The sequence below is a fragment of the Nomascus leucogenys genome, chromosome 1a (genome assembly GCF_006542625.1).
Source record: "Nomascus leucogenys isolate Asia chromosome 1a, Asia_NLE_v1, whole genome shotgun sequence".
Lineage (NCBI taxonomy): Eukaryota > Metazoa > Chordata > Mammalia > Primates > Hylobatidae > Nomascus > Nomascus leucogenys.
In genome coordinates this window covers 90,150,310-90,168,086 of record NC_044381.1, presented here as the reverse complement: position 1 = coordinate 90,168,086, position 17,777 = coordinate 90,150,310, and the positions used below count along the sequence as shown (strand labels likewise).

The window sequence follows — 17,777 nt, the reverse complement described above, 5'->3', positions numbered from 1 at the left end:
GTGGCACGTGCCTGTAACCCCAGCTACTCAGGAGGCTGAGGCAGGAGAATCCCTGGAGCCTGGGAAGTGGAGGCTGCAGTGAGCCAAGATGACACCACTGCCCTCCAGCCTGGGTGACAGAGCGAGACCCCGTCTCAAACAAATAAATAAATAAAAATAAAAATACAAAAATTAGCCAAGCGAGGTGGTGCGCACCTGTAATCCCTACTACTACCCAGCTACTTGGGTACCTGAGGCAGGAGAATCGCTTGAACCCAGGAGTCAGAGGCTGCAGTGAGCAGAGATCACACTACTCCACTCCAGTGTGGGTGAGAGAGTGAGACTCCGTCTCAAAAAAAAAAAAGGAAACGTCTTAATACTGGCCGGTTTAATACCAGCAGCACTTTGGGAGGCCGAGGCTGGTGGATGACCTGAGGTCAGGCATTCGAGACCAGCCTGGGCAACACGGTGAAACCCTGTCTCTACTAAAAAAATACAAAAAATTAGCCAATCCCAGCTACTCCAGAGGCTGAGACAGGAGAATCGCTTAAACCCGGGAGGCGGAGGTTGCAGTGAGCCGAGATCAGGCCCATTGCACTCCAGGCTGGGCAACAAGAGTGAAACTCCATCTCAAATTACATAAATAAGTAAAATAAATAAAAACAAAATACTTTGAGTGGCAACAGAGAAGGAACTTAAACCACAAAAAGTAAGTGTCAGAGCAAATTATAGGAAGAACAGCTTCAACTATAGAAATAACAGATTCTAGCAAAGTGGCATTGGAAGACATAAAATAGAATGGCCAGGCGCAGTGGCTCATGCCTGTAATCCCAGTACTTTGGGAGGCCAAGGCCAGTAATCACTTGAGGTAGGGAGTTTGAGACCAGCCTGGCCAACATGGTGAAACCCTGTCTCTACTAACAATACAAAAATTAGCTGGGCGTGGTGAAAGGCACCTGTAATCCCAACTACTTGGGTGGCTGAGCCAGGAGAATAACTTGAACCCAGGAGGCAGAGATTGCAGTGAGCTGAGATCACACCACTGCACTCCTGCCTGGGAAGACAGAGCCAGACTCCATCTAATTAAAAAAAAAAAAAAAGACATACATAGAAAACGAATAAGACGTTTAGAATGAACTTGTAAATCAACTAATACTGACAACTTGTGTAATTAAAGTACTGGCCGGGCGCAGTGGCTCACGCTTGTAATCCCAGCACTTTGGGAGGCTGAGGCGGGCAGATCACGAGGTCAGGAGATCGAGACCACAGTGAAACCCCGTCTCTACTAAAAATACAAAAAAAAAAAAAAAAAAAAAAATTAGCCGGGTGTGGTGGCGGGCGCCTGTAGTCCCAGCTACTCGGAGAGGCTGAGGCAGGAGAATGGCGTGAACCCGGGAGGCGGAGCTTGCAGTGAGCCGAGATCACACCACTGCACTCCAGCCTGGGCAACACAGCGAGACCTCATCTGAAAAACAAACAAACAAACAAAAAACAACAACAACAAAAAAAACAAAACATGTGGATGGTATAGGTATAGTATCTTTTTTTTTTTTTTTTTGAGATGGAGTCTCGCTCTGTCACCCAGGCTGCAGTGCAGTGGCACGATCTTGGCTCACTGAAAGCTCCGCCTCCCAGGTTCACGCCATTCTCCTGCCTCAGCCTCCCAAGTAGCTGGGACTACAGGCGCCCGCCACCACGCCCGGCTAATTTTTTTGTATTTTTGGTAGAGACAGGGTTTCACCACATTAGCCAGGATGGTCTCAATCTCCTGACCTTGTGATCTGCCCGCCTCGGCCTCCAAAAGTGCTGGGATTACAGGCGTGAGCCACTATGCCCAGCTGGATGGTACAGTATCTTACCCTCTGGAGCTCTGCATCTGGATCAGGATGCCCTTCTGCCAGAAGGCGCTGCCTGATTTCCTCAAGCTCCTCCTTCTCTCTCTTCCTATCTCGTTCATCTGCTTCCATTTCCTTTTCTCTATCACGCAACCTTTTCTGTAGAGCACTTCCTCTGTAAAAGTGAATGATAAAAGGCTTCATTTAATACTCAGATCATTGAGAAGTAAACATGACATCTCCAATAGCACCTCTTTTCAATACTACAACCTGCATGCTAAGAGGTTAAAGAATGTCTTAATGTTCTGTATCTACAGAACACACCAGTGTGCTCTCTACAGGTAAATGTATAACAAATAAGCATTATCTTGTCATTTATCACTATGTTCCCTTCATTCTTAAAGTCATTCTAATAAGTGTCTAAACAAGTAAAATAGTCGCTTTCAGAAAGAGAGCTCACATTTTGTGCCTATTTCACAAGGAATACCCAACAAATAATTTTCATTTTCCCAGATACCAACCTTAAAAAATATATAAAGTAGCATTAGTAGCACTGAGAGTTCTGTATCCTCAATTTATTCCCTTGTAAAAAATATCTCAGAAAGTAGTGCAAAATCAACAGAAAGCAGAGGTTCTCTCCTATCTAGCAGTTCATTACTTCTCAGAATGTTGACGTTATACATTGCCACTTTATGTTTCTCGCCTTCAATATTTTACTGAATTCATGGCACTTTCTACAAAGCCAAATCCCTGGCATTCTTTAAATGTAAGCTACTAATTCCAATGTTTTAATTATTTTGGGTATACTGTATTAAATTTAACTACATTAAATATCTTCATTATGATTGTATAATGTCAGACAAATTAGAGATAAAATAGTAACAAGACACTGTCTATTTCCCCAGCGAACTTACAGTTTGGATGGAAGGAAGAACAAAACAAGCAATTTTGCCATAATGTCATAAATACTAGAATGAGAGTAGTTTGAAAATGCTATGGGAACAAAGAATGAGAGAAGGCAGTTTTCACAACTGTTACTTCACAATAATGTATCAATTTGGAGATGGGGTGAGAGATGGGAGGTCAAATTGCTAGAAGACCAAAATTTCTAGACAAACCCAGATAGTTACAGAGATTAGTTGTAACTTGCTATAAAAATTGGGCCTAGCAGACAGGTGTGGTAGCCCACACCTGTAGTCCAACCTACTCAAGAGACTGCGGAGGGAGGACTGCTTGAGCCCAAGAGTTCAAGGTTACAGTGAACTATGATCATGCCACTGCATTCCAGCCGAGGTAAGACCCTGTCTCTAAAAAAAAAAAAAAAAAAAAAAAAAAATCAAGAAAAAATTTTAAAAATCAGACCTATTTACAACACACAAAGAAAAAAAATAGTATTGTTTGATATAATACTATCATGGGCTCCCCCACTGCACAAAAGATGCATAGAAATGTTGATCCTTTTCTGATAGCTCTTTTCTCCCAAGAAAAGTGTATTAGCTATAGAAGTAATTACTACTCGGAATGTGAAAGTTTCTTGTTTTTCTTATTCCACTTAGTGAACCTGCATTATCAACTGTGCAGATGGAAAAATATAGCTAATAAAAAAGCAAGTATGAATCCACAGAACAAGCCTTCTTTACCTGTAATATTTGGGGTCATCTCTATCATCATCATAGTCTTCTAAGAATTCTTTTAGTCGTTTAGCTTCTTTGGCCTTTGAGGAAATAAGGACAACGTATAAAATTAACATACAAGTAATAAAGATTACTCTTCCCTTTTTTGTGTAAACAGATTTTTCTGACCCAGACATAAACCAAGAGTAAGAGGGAGATTTATAGGAATTTCTCTTCACATAATTTTAAGAAAAACATGGCCGTTTCAATAAATGAAACTAAAGTTTCTCCTGGATCCCAGAATTCAAACCATATTTATAAATGTATATGTATTCAGCTATTTGGTTTAAATAAACTTGTTGGGCTAGCCTGGGAAACGGTATTTTTACTATTTTCTATAGAGAAAATATTTTCTAATTTAAGTTGGAGCTATCTGTGTAGCTCTCTACAGTTGTACATAAAATGTTTTTACTGTAAAATGAGATATGTATAACATACCACTCCATGCCATAATAAAGATAATAATACTTTAGTTAAAAAAAAGATTTTTCTTATCCTCTTAAATTTTAGTTTTCATATACTTCATATATTAAGTATAGGTCACATTAGACATTTTAAATTTTTTACCTCTAAGAAAAGTCTGAATGAGGACGCATCTGTAAAATGCAAACCACATATATACACTACGCTACAATAAATACGCTCTTTGAATATAATCTTCAAAATACAATACCTAAGCACACCAACAAAACTGGAGATTATTTTATTAAACGAAAAAATATGGCTGGGGGTGGTGGCTCACACCTGTAATCCCAGCACTTTGGGAGGCCAAGGCAGGCAGATCATTTGAGGACAGGAGTTTGAGACCATCCTGGCCAACATGGTGAAACCCCATCTCTACTAAAAATACAAAAATTAGCTGGGTGTGGTGGCACACGCCTGTAATCCCAGCTATTTGGGAGGCTGAGGCAGGAGAATCGCTTATCGCTTGAACCTGGGAGGAAGAGGTTGCAGTGAGCCGAGATCACACCCCAGCCTGGGTGGCAGAGCAACACTCCATCCCCCCCAAAAAAAGTATATACATATATATATGTATACATGTATGTATATGTTTTTTAATTCCATTTTTAAGGTAGATGATATTGTAAGAAACAGTTCTTAAGAAACGCAGAAATTTAAATCATGTTCATCAATCAATTTAAAGGTAATGCCCCCCTAACTCTAAACCAACAGCAAACAATCCATGAGATAAAATGAATCTCTTACTCTTAACTCACGGAATTTCAAATGCAACTATTACATCTAATAACAACAGTTCAACAATTTTAAAAATATGCAGATTTCTTAAAAATAAGTTAATAAATTCTTGACTTAAATATTACTACATGACAAATTTACTTTGATGGTATACAAAAAGATAACTTTAGATGCAGCAAACATTTGAAGAGGAAAAAAGATTTTGGTGTACTTAAATTGGCTCAAAATTACTCAAAATATATAAAAATTAAATTGTCCATGAACAGAGAAGCTTGTGCATTTCAATTATTAAGTTACTTGTAGTTAGCAATAAAGATATAATCTGACTTTTTACCTGAAAAAATCACTTATTTTAGCCTAGAATCTTACCATTTCTCTTCTTCTTTCTTCTTCTCTTTCAGCTTCTTTCTCATATTCCCGGGTTTTCTTTCGTTCTCTGATTTCCCAATTCTTAAGGCGCTAAAAAAATTAAATTTTCAAAGCTTTAAAAATTTATACATAGTGTTCTATAAGTTTTGATTAACCTATTAAGGGATACCAAGATTTAAGAATAAAAGCAATTGCTCAACTTACCTCTTGATAAGCAGCTTCTTTCTCTCGGAGTTTTCTTTCAAGTTTTCTTCGTTCGTATGCATCTTCTTCATCTTCTTCTCGGTCCCGTTTTTTGTCTTTTTCTCTTTCTCGCTCCCGTTCCCTCTCTCGCTCTCTCTCTCGCTCCCGTTCTCGTTCTCGCTCTCGTTCTCTCTCTCTCTCTCTTTCCCGCTCTCGTTCCCTTTCACGATCTCTGCTTTTTTCTCTAATGTAAACAAAATATTTTACAAATCTGTCAGTCTACTTTCTGTTTTCAAGACCAAAGTAAAGGAGGACAACATATATTATGAAATAATATAAAATCTCACAGGCCAGAATCTAGCACTTGACTTCCATAGAACTATATAACCTCTTCTACACTCATCAGAAAGACATAAATTGCAGTCCCAAATCCTAAAATGCATTCTAATATCTAATGCTTACTGGTACGTCAGAAAACAAATACAATCTGAATATAAAATAGTTATAAATCATTAAAATGAATGAGTAGTTAATGCCCATCATATACTGGAGTAATAGTCAATCCCCTGATGGTGTAAAACAGAAAAAAGGAAAACTTAATTCCCAAAAGAAATATGAAGGACTAATGAATATGTTAAGAGATAGTTTAGCTTACTAGTGGTCAAGGAGTAAGTGCTGGCAAATGTGGAAAACAGAGAATTTTGACATGTTGCATGGATTAAGTTAGAACTTTTATAAGTATCAGCACTGAAAGTTCTCAAATATTTAATTAAGAGTGATAAAATCTAATCCCAGCATTTTAAGAAGCTGAGGCAGGAGGCTTGCTTGAGGCCAGGAGGCATGGTGGCACATGCCTGTAGTCCTGGCTACTCCAGAGGCTGATGTGGGAAGATCCCATGAGCCCAGGACTTGGAGCTTACAGTGACCTATGATTGTATCACTGCACTCCAGCCGAGGTGACGGAGCATGCCCGTCTCCAAAAAAAAAAAAAGCAATAAAACCAAACTGCAGATTACATATAGCATGATGCCAAAGATCTAATCAAATAACTGTGTGTGTGTGTGTGTGTTTAGTATGTATATATGAAATATACTCTTTATGGATACACTTATGCCATAAATATAAGAGATGGATTTTATACATATCAACCTCTCAATGACTATATCAGGAATGGACAGAATGAAATAATTTTAATGCCTATTAAAGGTTGAGAGCTCTGGGCTTCCAGTTCCAGTTCTAGCAACTAGGTGAAATGACCTAAAGTGGAACTCCCTCCAGCCATAATCAAGTAAGAAACTGCAACACGGTAATGTATATTTTAAAACTAGCTTGAAGAAAAAGGAGCTTTTTCTCTCTTCCTTGCTGCTTTCTCTTCTTCCTTTGTTCAGGTTTGCTATACCTCAATTGCTCAACAATGAAATGACTCATCAAAATAATTCAATATAAGGCCGGGCGTGGAGGCTCACGCCTGTAATCCCAGCACTTTGGGAGGCTGAGGTGGGCAGATTACCTGAGCTCAGGAGTTCGAGACCAGCTGGGCAACATAGCAAAACCTGGTCTCTACAAAAAAAGTACAAAAATTAGTCCGGGACAGTGGTGTGTGCCTGTAGTCCCAGCTACTCGGAAGGCTGAAGCAGGAGAATTGCTTAAGCCTGGGAGGCAAAGGTTGCAATGAGCCAAGACTGCACCACTGCACTCCAACTTGGGCAACAGAGCAAAACCTTGCCTCAGAAAAAAAAAAAAAAATCAATATAATTAAAAAATTTTAAATAAAAAATAAAACCTTCCAAAGAGTAAAATTACTAGGAGCCAGAGGTAGAGGTAGATAGTAAATTTACAGACAGAAAGATTAAGCTGTGGCAGTACAGTGGGCTATCAAGACAAATAAAAATGCTAGGGGCTAAAAAGACGTGGTGCTAGAGCTGATGTCTCAGTATACAGAACTTCAACAAAAAGAGCAACTTTAAAAATGCCCACGGACCCAAGGAGACAGCAGGGAGTCATGTCTGCCCAGAACATTGAGTGGCCACTGTGTTTCTATAAAAAGTGGCTTCAGACAGAAATTAATCAGAGTTGAAAATTATTACTTTCACCCATAGTGTGTGTGTGTGTGTGTGTGTGTGTGTGTGTGTGTGTGTGTGTACGCGGCACGTGTGTGAGAGACAGACAGACAGACAAAGACCATGTTGTCTCTAAAAAAATTCTCAGCCCGGGCACAGTGACTCACACTTATAATCCCAGCACTTACGGAGGCTGAGGCAGGTGGATCACTTGAGGCCAGGAGTTCAAAACCAGGCTGATTAACATGGCAAAACCACACCTCTACCAAAAATACAAAAAATTAGCTGGGCATGGTGGTATGAACCTGTAATCCCAGCTACTTGGGAGGCTGAAGAATGAGAATCACTTGAACCCAGGAGGCGGAGATTGCTCAGCCACTGCAGTCCAGGCTGAGTGACAGAGTGAGAATGTCTAACACACACAAAAAATTTTCTCATTCCATGAATGCAAATGGTACTCTGGAGGACTACCCAGTAGTTCTATTAAAGCTATCAGGAAACAGTAACTTCTGCAAAGCCTTACCTTGATCGACTCCGATCCTTATTACGATCTGAGCTCCTTTCTCTATCCCGGTCACGATCTCTCTCTCGATCCCGATCTCGGTCTCTCTCTTTTGTCCGGTCACGGTCCCTATCCCGTTCTCGTTCCCGCTCCCGTTCTTTCTCCTTTTCTCGTTCACGTTCTCTTTCCCTTTCTCGTTCCCGTTCTCGCCTTTCTCGTTCCCTTTCACGCTCCCTCTCTCTTTCTCTCCGTTCTTTCTCAATTTCCTGTCTTTCTTTTTCCTTTTTGCCTTTCTCTTCTTCCAGTTTCTAGAAACCAATAAAAGCACTTTTAGAGTTAACTCTGTAGCTCCAGTATTAAGATTTTTCCCGGCGCAATGCCCAGTACTGGGAACAAAAACACCAAACCACTGATACATTAATATTAAATACTTGTGGTTTTATGTGACAAATTAAACTGAGGCAATCACAAGACTAGAAAGATTTCGTGCAAAACCATATACTCTACACAGACCAGGAATCTCCAATCTTGGATGCTGGGAGATTGTGTCAGGTGTGGCTGGCCACTCAATGACTATGTACTAACTAAAATGACCATGAAGAATGTGGTGTTTTGAAATATTTTCTATAAATACAATCATTGGTTAAAACTCAACTCTGTCCATTATGGATTTCTGTAAATCCACAAGATTATTAATACTAATTAAAACCCCAGACTGCGCATTACCTCAAGTTGAGGGTTTCAAAGGGCAAGTGGTATAGAAGAATACCTATAATGCAACTAAATAATCTCTGCCCTCTGATTTGCCCACCCTCCAAAAGAAACACAAGCTGAATTCAGCCAAGAACTGCCTTATCATCTATGGAAACATTTACTCCCACCATTACAAGATGGACAGCCCACCAAATACAAAAAGTTTGAAACTCACTCACTTCAAGCAAAATATATGTAACTGTAATAGTTTCATTTAAAATATTTAAAAGCAACATACTTATGCCCATTATGCCTGTAAGACAATGAAAATATATTTACAATGATAAATCCATCCTTGGAAGGAACGATTGTGCATTAACTTACAGATGCTGTGCTAGGACATGGATCGCCAACACTGGATTAACCTTGCCTACAAGCTATGTTTCTGGGAGGAAGAGCAAGTACATGGTTCACAAATAAACCAAATAACAAAGTCAGACCAAGTTTGTACCCTGACAAGATTACCAGTGTACCACACGGTTTCTACACAAACTCAGAAAAAAATACCCCAAACAGGTAAAACAAAACAGAACAAAACACATTTATCCCTTTTGTTTCACGTTTAGTTTCACCAAAATGAAAATTTAAACTGCAACAATAAAATGTGCATTTTTCTTTTCTCAGTCATGTAATGCATTTAAAACAACTTTAAAAAGCAATCTTACCTGTCAGATACTCTTTTTCTCTTCCTCATGGATCAGAGAACTGATAGCAGGTTATGAAAGAAAAGCTAATGTATGAGCAATATATTCAGTTGCTGTGCCAGTCTATATCGAAGTAGAATACAGGCAAAGTCAAAACTGAATACATTGAAATTACAAAGGGATGAAATGAGATATGATAGAAAGAGGACAGAAACTAACAGCTATTAAAAGGGGAAAAATCTCATTTCTGAAACAGTTCTAATGAATATAAAAATTTATATTGTAAAATGAGGCTAGACTATATAAAACTTACCTCAATGGCATACACTTATAAAGAAATTTGTTTATTTCTGAAATAGATACTTACAGAATATTTTAGCTGTTCCAATACTAATTTTTCCTGTAGAATTCCTCAATTTTTAATTCTTGCTTATTTCACTGTGCTCCTTATATTCAGTTACATAAATAACCATTTGTTTCAGAACTCATTTCAAAAGTTTGGTTCTAAGTAAATGAAAAAGTGAGTGAATCTAGCCCATACTAAATGTTTCCTAAAGTTTATATATGAGATATATATATATACATGTATATAAATATAGGTATACATGTAAACATATACATGTATATTTTTAAAGAAAGACTGGAGAAGAGAAATGAGGCGAATCTAAAATTATGTAAGAAAGTCATGAAGAGGAAAGGACAGATTAAAAAAATCATAAATCTTACCTTATTCTCTCTTCAGACTCATCCGTGCTGTAAATGGACGCCCCCTGCCACGCTGATACCCTGACAGTCTGTGGTTATTTAATAAACTCATACCAAAACATGCAAAGGTTCACTGAGCTCATTTTTTGTTACTGGAGTTTCAAACAACCCTTTTAGCCAAACCACCCAATAAAAAACAGCTGTTTTGTTTTTTCATTTTGATTTCTTTTTATTTTGAAAAGACATTCTGAAAATTCAAAACATTCCCTCCAGTGAAATAATACTAAGGCAGTGAAATGCCTGACAGATTCCCAAACTTTAAAGCAAATATATTTTTGAATTTTTCTTAAAACATGATTTCCTCATAATTTACCAATAACATGACAGGGTTTAACAAATAAATAAAAACAAAAAGGGGGTAAACCACACACACAACCTATACCATTTTTAAGCTTACTCGGTCCTGAATTTGAGTATTATACCTAACCAAAATTATTCATCTAAAATGATTTCCCATAGACCACCTTTTCAACTCTCAAAATTAATTTTGGGAGAATTATGTTTGTGCTCTTAGACACATTTAATTCTTGAAAAAGCATTGTGTATGTGAGCGAGGGCTGGGCATCTGGATAGTAAGTGTGCAGCAGCACTGATTCATTGGCATTATTTGTGAACTGCAGATTTTGAAAGCAATGGGAAAAAGTAAGAATAAAAGAGAAAATGAACATTTAACATTTCACTGAGTTAAAGATCTCTCAGTCTATCAGTAAGAACCAGCAACACCTTATTATCTCTACCATCAAAATACATTTCATGCAGTGTTTGCATTGCACCGTTCAAAAGCATCATTTTCAACACCAGCGAACATTCACAGATGCACTGTCATTGAGAGAAGCTTCAAATAGGCAAAACTCGTGAGTGGGATTTACTATGCATAAATACCCATTTCCAAGCCAGTTACCCCTTTGCATATTTTTCTGAGGGGGCATCCATAAATATAATAAAAAACAGAAGCTCATACTTACATCCTATTCCTTGTTACTTTCCAAGCTGAGAGTTTCATCTTGCATTAGTCACCATATGATCTCTATCATAATGGTGGGGGTCAATGAATAGATTAGCTTTATGGGAATTTACAGTTCTTCCATGCATCTAAAATTTGGTAAGTCTGGTAACCACTGACCTACTTTTTAAAATCTCCCCCACTCAACTTAAATCTATACAATATAAAATGTAAATTTTAATCTCAGCTCTAAAGAAAAGGTATTCCTAAGATCAAGTTAAATAACTGCCCCCAGAAATACACTACAGTGTATGTTATCCTACTGCCCCCTGAATCTAAGTCTGACCTTGATGTTTATGTTGAAATCTAAAAATAAAATTAGCTTGTATTCATATTAAAGTGAGATGACTGCAGAATAGTCAGTAACTGAAAAAACTAAGCACAACATGTCAAGGACCACTTTAATATGGTATTGGTCTTCTGTTTCTTTTTTCTATCTAGATATCAATTAAACCTATAAAAAACATTTAAAATTATATTCTAATTTAAGGTTGATTTTTTTTGTCTCTTTGCTTTGGATTCTGTAAAAAGTCTAGATTGGTATCAAGTGAAAAGACAAGAATACTACCTTATGTGTGTCTCTGAATTTGCTGATCTCTCGAGATATCAGGTCTCTTTTGTCTTCTTCCATTTCTATAGCATTTATATCCTCCTAAAAGAAAATGGGCACAGGAGGGAATGAATAAAGAACAACCTACTTTAATATAAACAGTTAAAGGTTAGATATTCTGTATAGGTCTCAAAGAGTAAATAAGTAAATAGAATATCCACAATAACAAATCTAACAATCTAAAGTTAAATAGTGAAAAATCAGATAGACAAGAATGACAAATCAACAATCATCAGTAAACACAGGTATTGTCAAAGCCTACAATTTAAACGAACCTTAGTGATGAGTGGATAAGGGATCAGTGGGGCCACTGGAAATCTGCGGAAAATCTGTGAAAAAATCCACCAAGAATCTTTTTTTAAAAAAGAAAAACAGCGTTCATACTAATCTGCAAAGCAATGCCCTATACATTTATGACGTGAACAATACAGTACACTTCTGTGATGCTTTCTTGATTTCAAATTACTTAGGAATAAAAGTGATTTCACTCTTTTTACAATAACTGATCACACACTACCCTCCTCTCTGAATACTCCAACACCCCCAAGAAATGGAAATATAGAAGGTGATCTCACAGTAACAGGGCTTTCTAATCATGCCAACAATATTTACCCATAACTCCTGCCACAGAGGAAGATTTTATTATCTCCTCCCAGTCCACATGAAACAAATGTTATTTTTCTCCTTTCCCACTAATGAAGAAAGAGGAAGAATGAACTCTACAGGCCTCAATTACCCTGTACCCTACCAATTACCATTCCTAATAGAATACACCTCATTAGAAAAGTTATGGGTTGGGCACAGTGGCTCATGCGGATCACGAGGTCAGGAGATGGAGACCATCCTGGCTAACACAGTGAAACCTTGTCTCTATTAAAAATACAAAAAGGGGCCGGGCGCGGTGGCTCAGGCCTGTAATCCCAGCATTTTGGGAGGCCGAGGCAGGTGGATCATGAGGTCAGAAGATCAAGACTATCCTGGCTAACACAGTGAAACCCCGTCTCTACTAAAAATGCAAAAAAAATTAGCTGGGCGTGGTGGCGGGCGCCTGTAGTCCCAGCTACTCGGGAGGCTGAGGCAGGAGAATGGCGTGAACCCAGGAGGCAGAGCTTGTAGTGAGCCGAGTTTGCGCCACTGCACTCCAGAGCCTGGGTGACAGAGCGAGACACCATCTCAAAAAAAAAAAAAAAAAAAAAAAAAAAAACAAAAAAAAAAAAAAAAAAGTAGCTGGGCATGGTGGCAGGCACCTGTAGTCCCAGCTACTCAGGAGGCTGAGGCACGAGAATCGCTTGAACCCGGGAGGCAGAGCTTGCAGTGAGCTGAGATCGCAGCCACTGCACTCCAGCCTGGGCGACCGAGTGAGACTCCGTCTTGGGTGGGGGGTGAGGGGAACAAAAAAGAAAAGTTCTATAACCAAACGAGGAAATACATACCAAATGATAAAAATGTATGTATCTGGCCACAAAGAAAACTGAAGATGGCCTAAAAAGGCACTGAAATTTAAAATAATATAAAATGTAACCATCCATTCATCACTCATCATAGTATATATACCGCATAGTACTTTTTTATTACATAATGCACGCATATAAAACACGTTGAGCTGGCTATGAGTGGTTCACACTTGTAGTCCCAGCACTTTGGAAGGCTGAGGCAGGCAGATCATTTGAGCTCAGGAGTTCAACACCAGCTTGGGCAACATGGTGAAACCCCATCTCTACAAAAAATACAAAAATTAGCTGAGTATGGTGGCACATGCCTATAGTCTCAGCTTCTCAGGAGGCTAACGCAGGAGGATCACTTTAGGATGGGTATTCAAGGCTGCAGTGAGCCGTAAATGTGCCACCATCCTCCAGGCTCGGTGACAGAGCAAGATACTGTCTCAAAAACATAAATAAATAAAACAAAACACTTCCAATATTTGTGGGATTTTTTTTTCTTACTTTATAGACAGGGTCTCGCTCTGTGGCCCAGGCTAGACTCAAGCTCATGGGCTCAGGTAATGCTCCCCTCAGCCTCCCAAGTTGCTGGGACTACATGTGTCAGCCACCACTTCTGGCTTCTTCCAGTATTTTTAAAAGAACATTTCCCATAATTTAAGTTTATCCAAAGGAAATAAGTATGAGAAAACTAAACCTTTTCTTTCAACCTGGACTTCCCACTGTTCAATTAACTTAAGGCCACAAAGAGGTAGCCATCAATTCACTGAGGAGGAATGTTTCAAGTTGTACTGCTCTTTCAGAATCCTCCAGTTTGATTATTCAATACCATTATTGTTCAGGGAGGGGAATGCGACATAGTTTCTAAAGGAAAGGCAGCTAAAAATTAAGAGTGGGTGGAAATCTTCAGTGAATCAGATCTGGTTTCTTGCTTAGAACAGAGACAGAACAACCATAGTCAAACAAAGTAAAATAAGGGCCGGGCGCAGTGGCTCACGACTGTAATCCTGGCACTTTAGGAAGCTGAGGCAGGAGGATAACCTGAACCCAGGAGTTGGAGACCAGCATAGAAAACATAGTGAGACCTTATCTCTGTAAAAAAGTTTAAAATGTAGCCGGGCGCAGTGGCTCACGCCTGTAATCCCAGCACTTTGGGAGGCCAGGGTGGGTCAATCACGAGGTCAGGAGATTGAAACCATCCTGGCTAACACGGTGAAACCCCGTCTCTACTAAAAACCAAAAAATTAGCCGGGCGTGGTGGCGGGTGCCTGTAGTCCCAGCTACTTGGGAGGCTGAGGAAGGAGAATGGCGTGAACCCGGGAGGCAGAGCTTGCAGTGAGCCGAGATCACGCCACTGCACTCCAGCCTGGGCAACAGAGCAAGACTCCGTCTCAAAAAAAAAAAAAAAAAAAATTAAAAAAAATGTTAAGGCTGGGAGTGGTGGCTCACACCTGTAATCTCAGCACTTTGGGAGAATGAGGCAAGTGGATCCCTTGAGGGATATATGGCATATAACCCATGCGCATTCTCCCATATACTTTAAAACATCTCTAGATTACATATAATGCCCCATAGAACATAAACACAATGTAAATACTTATTATACTGTATATTTTGTTTTTTGTTGTATTGCTATGTTTAATTTCTCCCCCTTGTATTTTCAATTTGAGGTTGGTTGAATCCATATTATGTGGAACCCCCATGCAGAAGTCTGTGTATGTGTGTGTATACACATACATATATTTCTTTATATACTTTATAATACTTTTTGATGGCATAAAAAATACTTTTAATATTTTAGAAATAATAGTCCTTGTAATTTCTCTAAATTTATGCCAAAAGAAATGAGTTTAAGAGAACCAAATATCTTCTTTCAACCTATATATTGCTACAAATCCTATTTATTCTGTTTTCCCTTCAAAACCTGACATGTGGCCGGGCACAGTGGCTCACGCCTGTAATCCCAGCACTTTGGGAAGCCAAGGTGGGCGGATCACAAGGTCAGGACTTCTAGACCAGCCTGACCAATATGGTGAAACCCCCTCTCTACTAAAAATACAAAAATTAGCCGGGCATGGTGATGGGTGCCTGTAGTCCCCGCTACACAGGAGGCTGAGGCAGCAGAATCGCTTGAACCCCGGAGGCAGAGGTTACAGTGAGCTGAGATTGCACCACTGCATTCCAGCCTGGGAGACAAAGTGAGCCTCCATCTCAAAAAAAAAGAAAAAAAAGAAAAAAGAACTGACATGTAATCAAAGTATAAGAGTGATATCATAAAAAACAAATGGTAGAAATGATATGTTGTTGTCAGAACACATACGTCCTCCTTCTTTTCCTTCTTCTTCTTCCTGGGGTGAGAATCAGATTCCTGTGAGGGGGCATTTAGCTCACTGGAGTATTCACGAATTAAAACTTCAATAGCCCCTTTAATCATCTGATCTCTCCTCTTTGTTTCTTCATCCAAGGCTTCTTCATCGTCATTAGTGACAGTTTCTGGCCTTGCATTCTTAAACAAAACAGCAAATTCCGGGGAAAGACAAATCAAGCAAGAAAATCAAAATCACTCTATGACAAGCGTTAATAAACATACATTTTTCTCAAAAACATCTCTGTAGTCCTACTAAACACAGATTTGGTTTTGTTCTTAACATCAGAAAAGCTTCATTTTTTTATTTCACTATTCCTGAGATACTGGTTCATTTTCATTTTCTTTTTCTTAATAGCTAAAAAATTCTGGTCCCTAAATTTCAGGACTAGCACACTATACAACACATCTGCAAACCATTCACAAGTTTTCAGACTGTTTTGCTCAATAGGTACACAAATAGTAACGACTGTATGTAATAGTTCATTCTTTTAAACAGATACTAAACAGTTGAAAATTCAGTTATGTAGTAAAGGCAAAATACAATTTTAAGTTAATTATGATAGCTACCGTTCAGAATAAGCAAAATTGTATGTAGATTAAACAAACAAACAAAAACATCAGATTGCTAAATACATCAAACAGCAAGAATCGGGAGTTTAGGGGCTGAAATGATGGCTTATTTCCTATTTGCTTTCTACGAATTCTTATAATGCAGGAATACCACTTATAGAAACCATACACTTACAACCCTAACAAGGAATCAAAGTAAGTATTCGTAGGTCTTTATCAATAATTTTCTGGCCAGGCACAGTGGCTCACTCCTGTAATCCCAGCACTATGGGAGGCTGGGGGGGGGGGGCAGATAATGAGGTCAGGAGTTCAAGACCAGCCTGGCCAACATGGGGAAACCCCATCTCTACTAAAAATACAAAAATTAGCCGAGTGCGGTGGTGCATGTCTATAATTCCAGCTACTCGGGAGACTGAGGCAAGAGAATCGCTTAAAACCGGACGGCAGTGGTTGCAGTGAGCAGAGATTGCGCCACTGCACTCCAGCCTGGGCAAAAGTGTGAAACTCCATCTCAATAATAATAATTATTATTTTCTAAGAAATCTAGATTATTCCCTCGATGTGGGGAAAATTGTTGGCTTCTAATGTGCTACAATAGTTGTGCATGCCCCAAAGTTTTTAATGACTTACTTGGTAAACATATACTGTGCACATTTTCAAATACATACAAGAACCGTGCTCATGTGCATACATGCCTGGCTCTTGGTCATAATTCCTGCAACTCGATTCAAGGTGAGCTTCATGCCTTGTGGCTCCTTAACAATGTAACTTAGCAGTAACTTTATAAGTTGACCACCAACATTCTGAAAGCTGCCTCCAATGGATATATATTCAACAAACATTTTATTTCTTAAATTAATTTGCTCAACTCTTTTTTTTTTTGAGGCAGAGTCTCGCTCTGTTGCCCAGGCTGGAGTGCAGTGGCATGATCTCAGCTCACTGCAAGCTCTGCCTCCCGGTTTCACGCCATTCTCCTGCCTTAGCCTCCTGAGTAGCTGGGACTACAGGCGCCTGCCACCACGCCCGGCTAATTTTTTTGTCTTTTTAGTAGAGATGGGGTTTCACCGTGTTAGCCAGGATGGTCTCAATCTCCTGACCTCGTGATCCGCCCGCCTCGGCCTCCCAAAGTGCTGGGATTAGAGGCGTGAGCCACCGCACGCAGCAACAAATTCTTAAGAGCATACTGTGAGAAAGATGCTGCACTTAGACGGAATAAAATCCAAATTGAAAAACGCTCTCTTCTCCTCAAGCTGTACCACTACAGAGTAACAGATGGGTTATGACACAGATAAATATAAGGCATTACGTGTTACTATAAAACTAACCACTTGGCAGGGTGTGGTGGCTCACGCCTGCAACCCAGTGCTTTGGGAGGCCAAGGCAGGCGGATGACGAGGTCAGGAGTTCGAGATCCGCCTGGCCAGCATAGTGAAACCCCGTCTACCAAAAATACAAAAAACTAGCTGGGCATGGTGACACGTGCCTGTAATCTCGGCTATTCGGGAGGCTGAGGCAGGAGAATTGCTTGAACCCAGGAGGTGGAGACTGCAGTGAGCAGAGATCATGCTGCTCCATTCCAGCCTGGGAGACAGAGCAAGACTCTGTCTCCACCCCAACAACAACAACAAGGAACACACACACACACACAAACAAAAAACTCGCTCCTGTAATCAAAGCATTTTGGGAGGCTGAGGCGGGCGGATCACAAGGTCAGGAGTTTGAGACCAGCCTGACCAACATGGTGAAACCCCGTCTCTACTAAAAAAATACAAAAATTCCCCGGCCGGGTGCAGTGGCTCACGAAGTCAGGAGATGGTGAAACCCCGT

The 17,777-nt window shown here is 39.5% G+C and overlaps 1 protein-coding gene across 1 annotated transcript in view; it reads right to left on the bottom strand.

The window, feature by feature from the left end:
- RBM25 (RNA binding motif protein 25) overlaps positions 1 to 17,777 on the bottom strand; it is a 65,055-nt gene that overhangs the window by 11,383 nt on the left and 35,895 nt on the right. Inside the window, exons 7-14 of the mRNA XM_003263670.3 lie at positions 15,333 to 15,518; positions 11,849 to 11,902; positions 11,532 to 11,615; positions 7,820 to 8,106; positions 5,258 to 5,480; positions 5,054 to 5,143; positions 3,455 to 3,528; positions 1,839 to 1,989 (exon numbers count right to left, since the gene is read on the bottom strand). Of these exons, the coding sequence (XP_003263718.1) occupies positions 1,839 to 1,989; positions 3,455 to 3,528; positions 5,054 to 5,143; positions 5,258 to 5,480; positions 7,820 to 8,106; positions 11,532 to 11,615; positions 11,849 to 11,902; positions 15,333 to 15,518 (1,149 nt within the window). The remainder of the gene's footprint in view (positions 1 to 1,838; positions 1,990 to 3,454; positions 3,529 to 5,053; positions 5,144 to 5,257; positions 5,481 to 7,819; positions 8,107 to 11,531; positions 11,616 to 11,848; positions 11,903 to 15,332; positions 15,519 to 17,777) is intronic.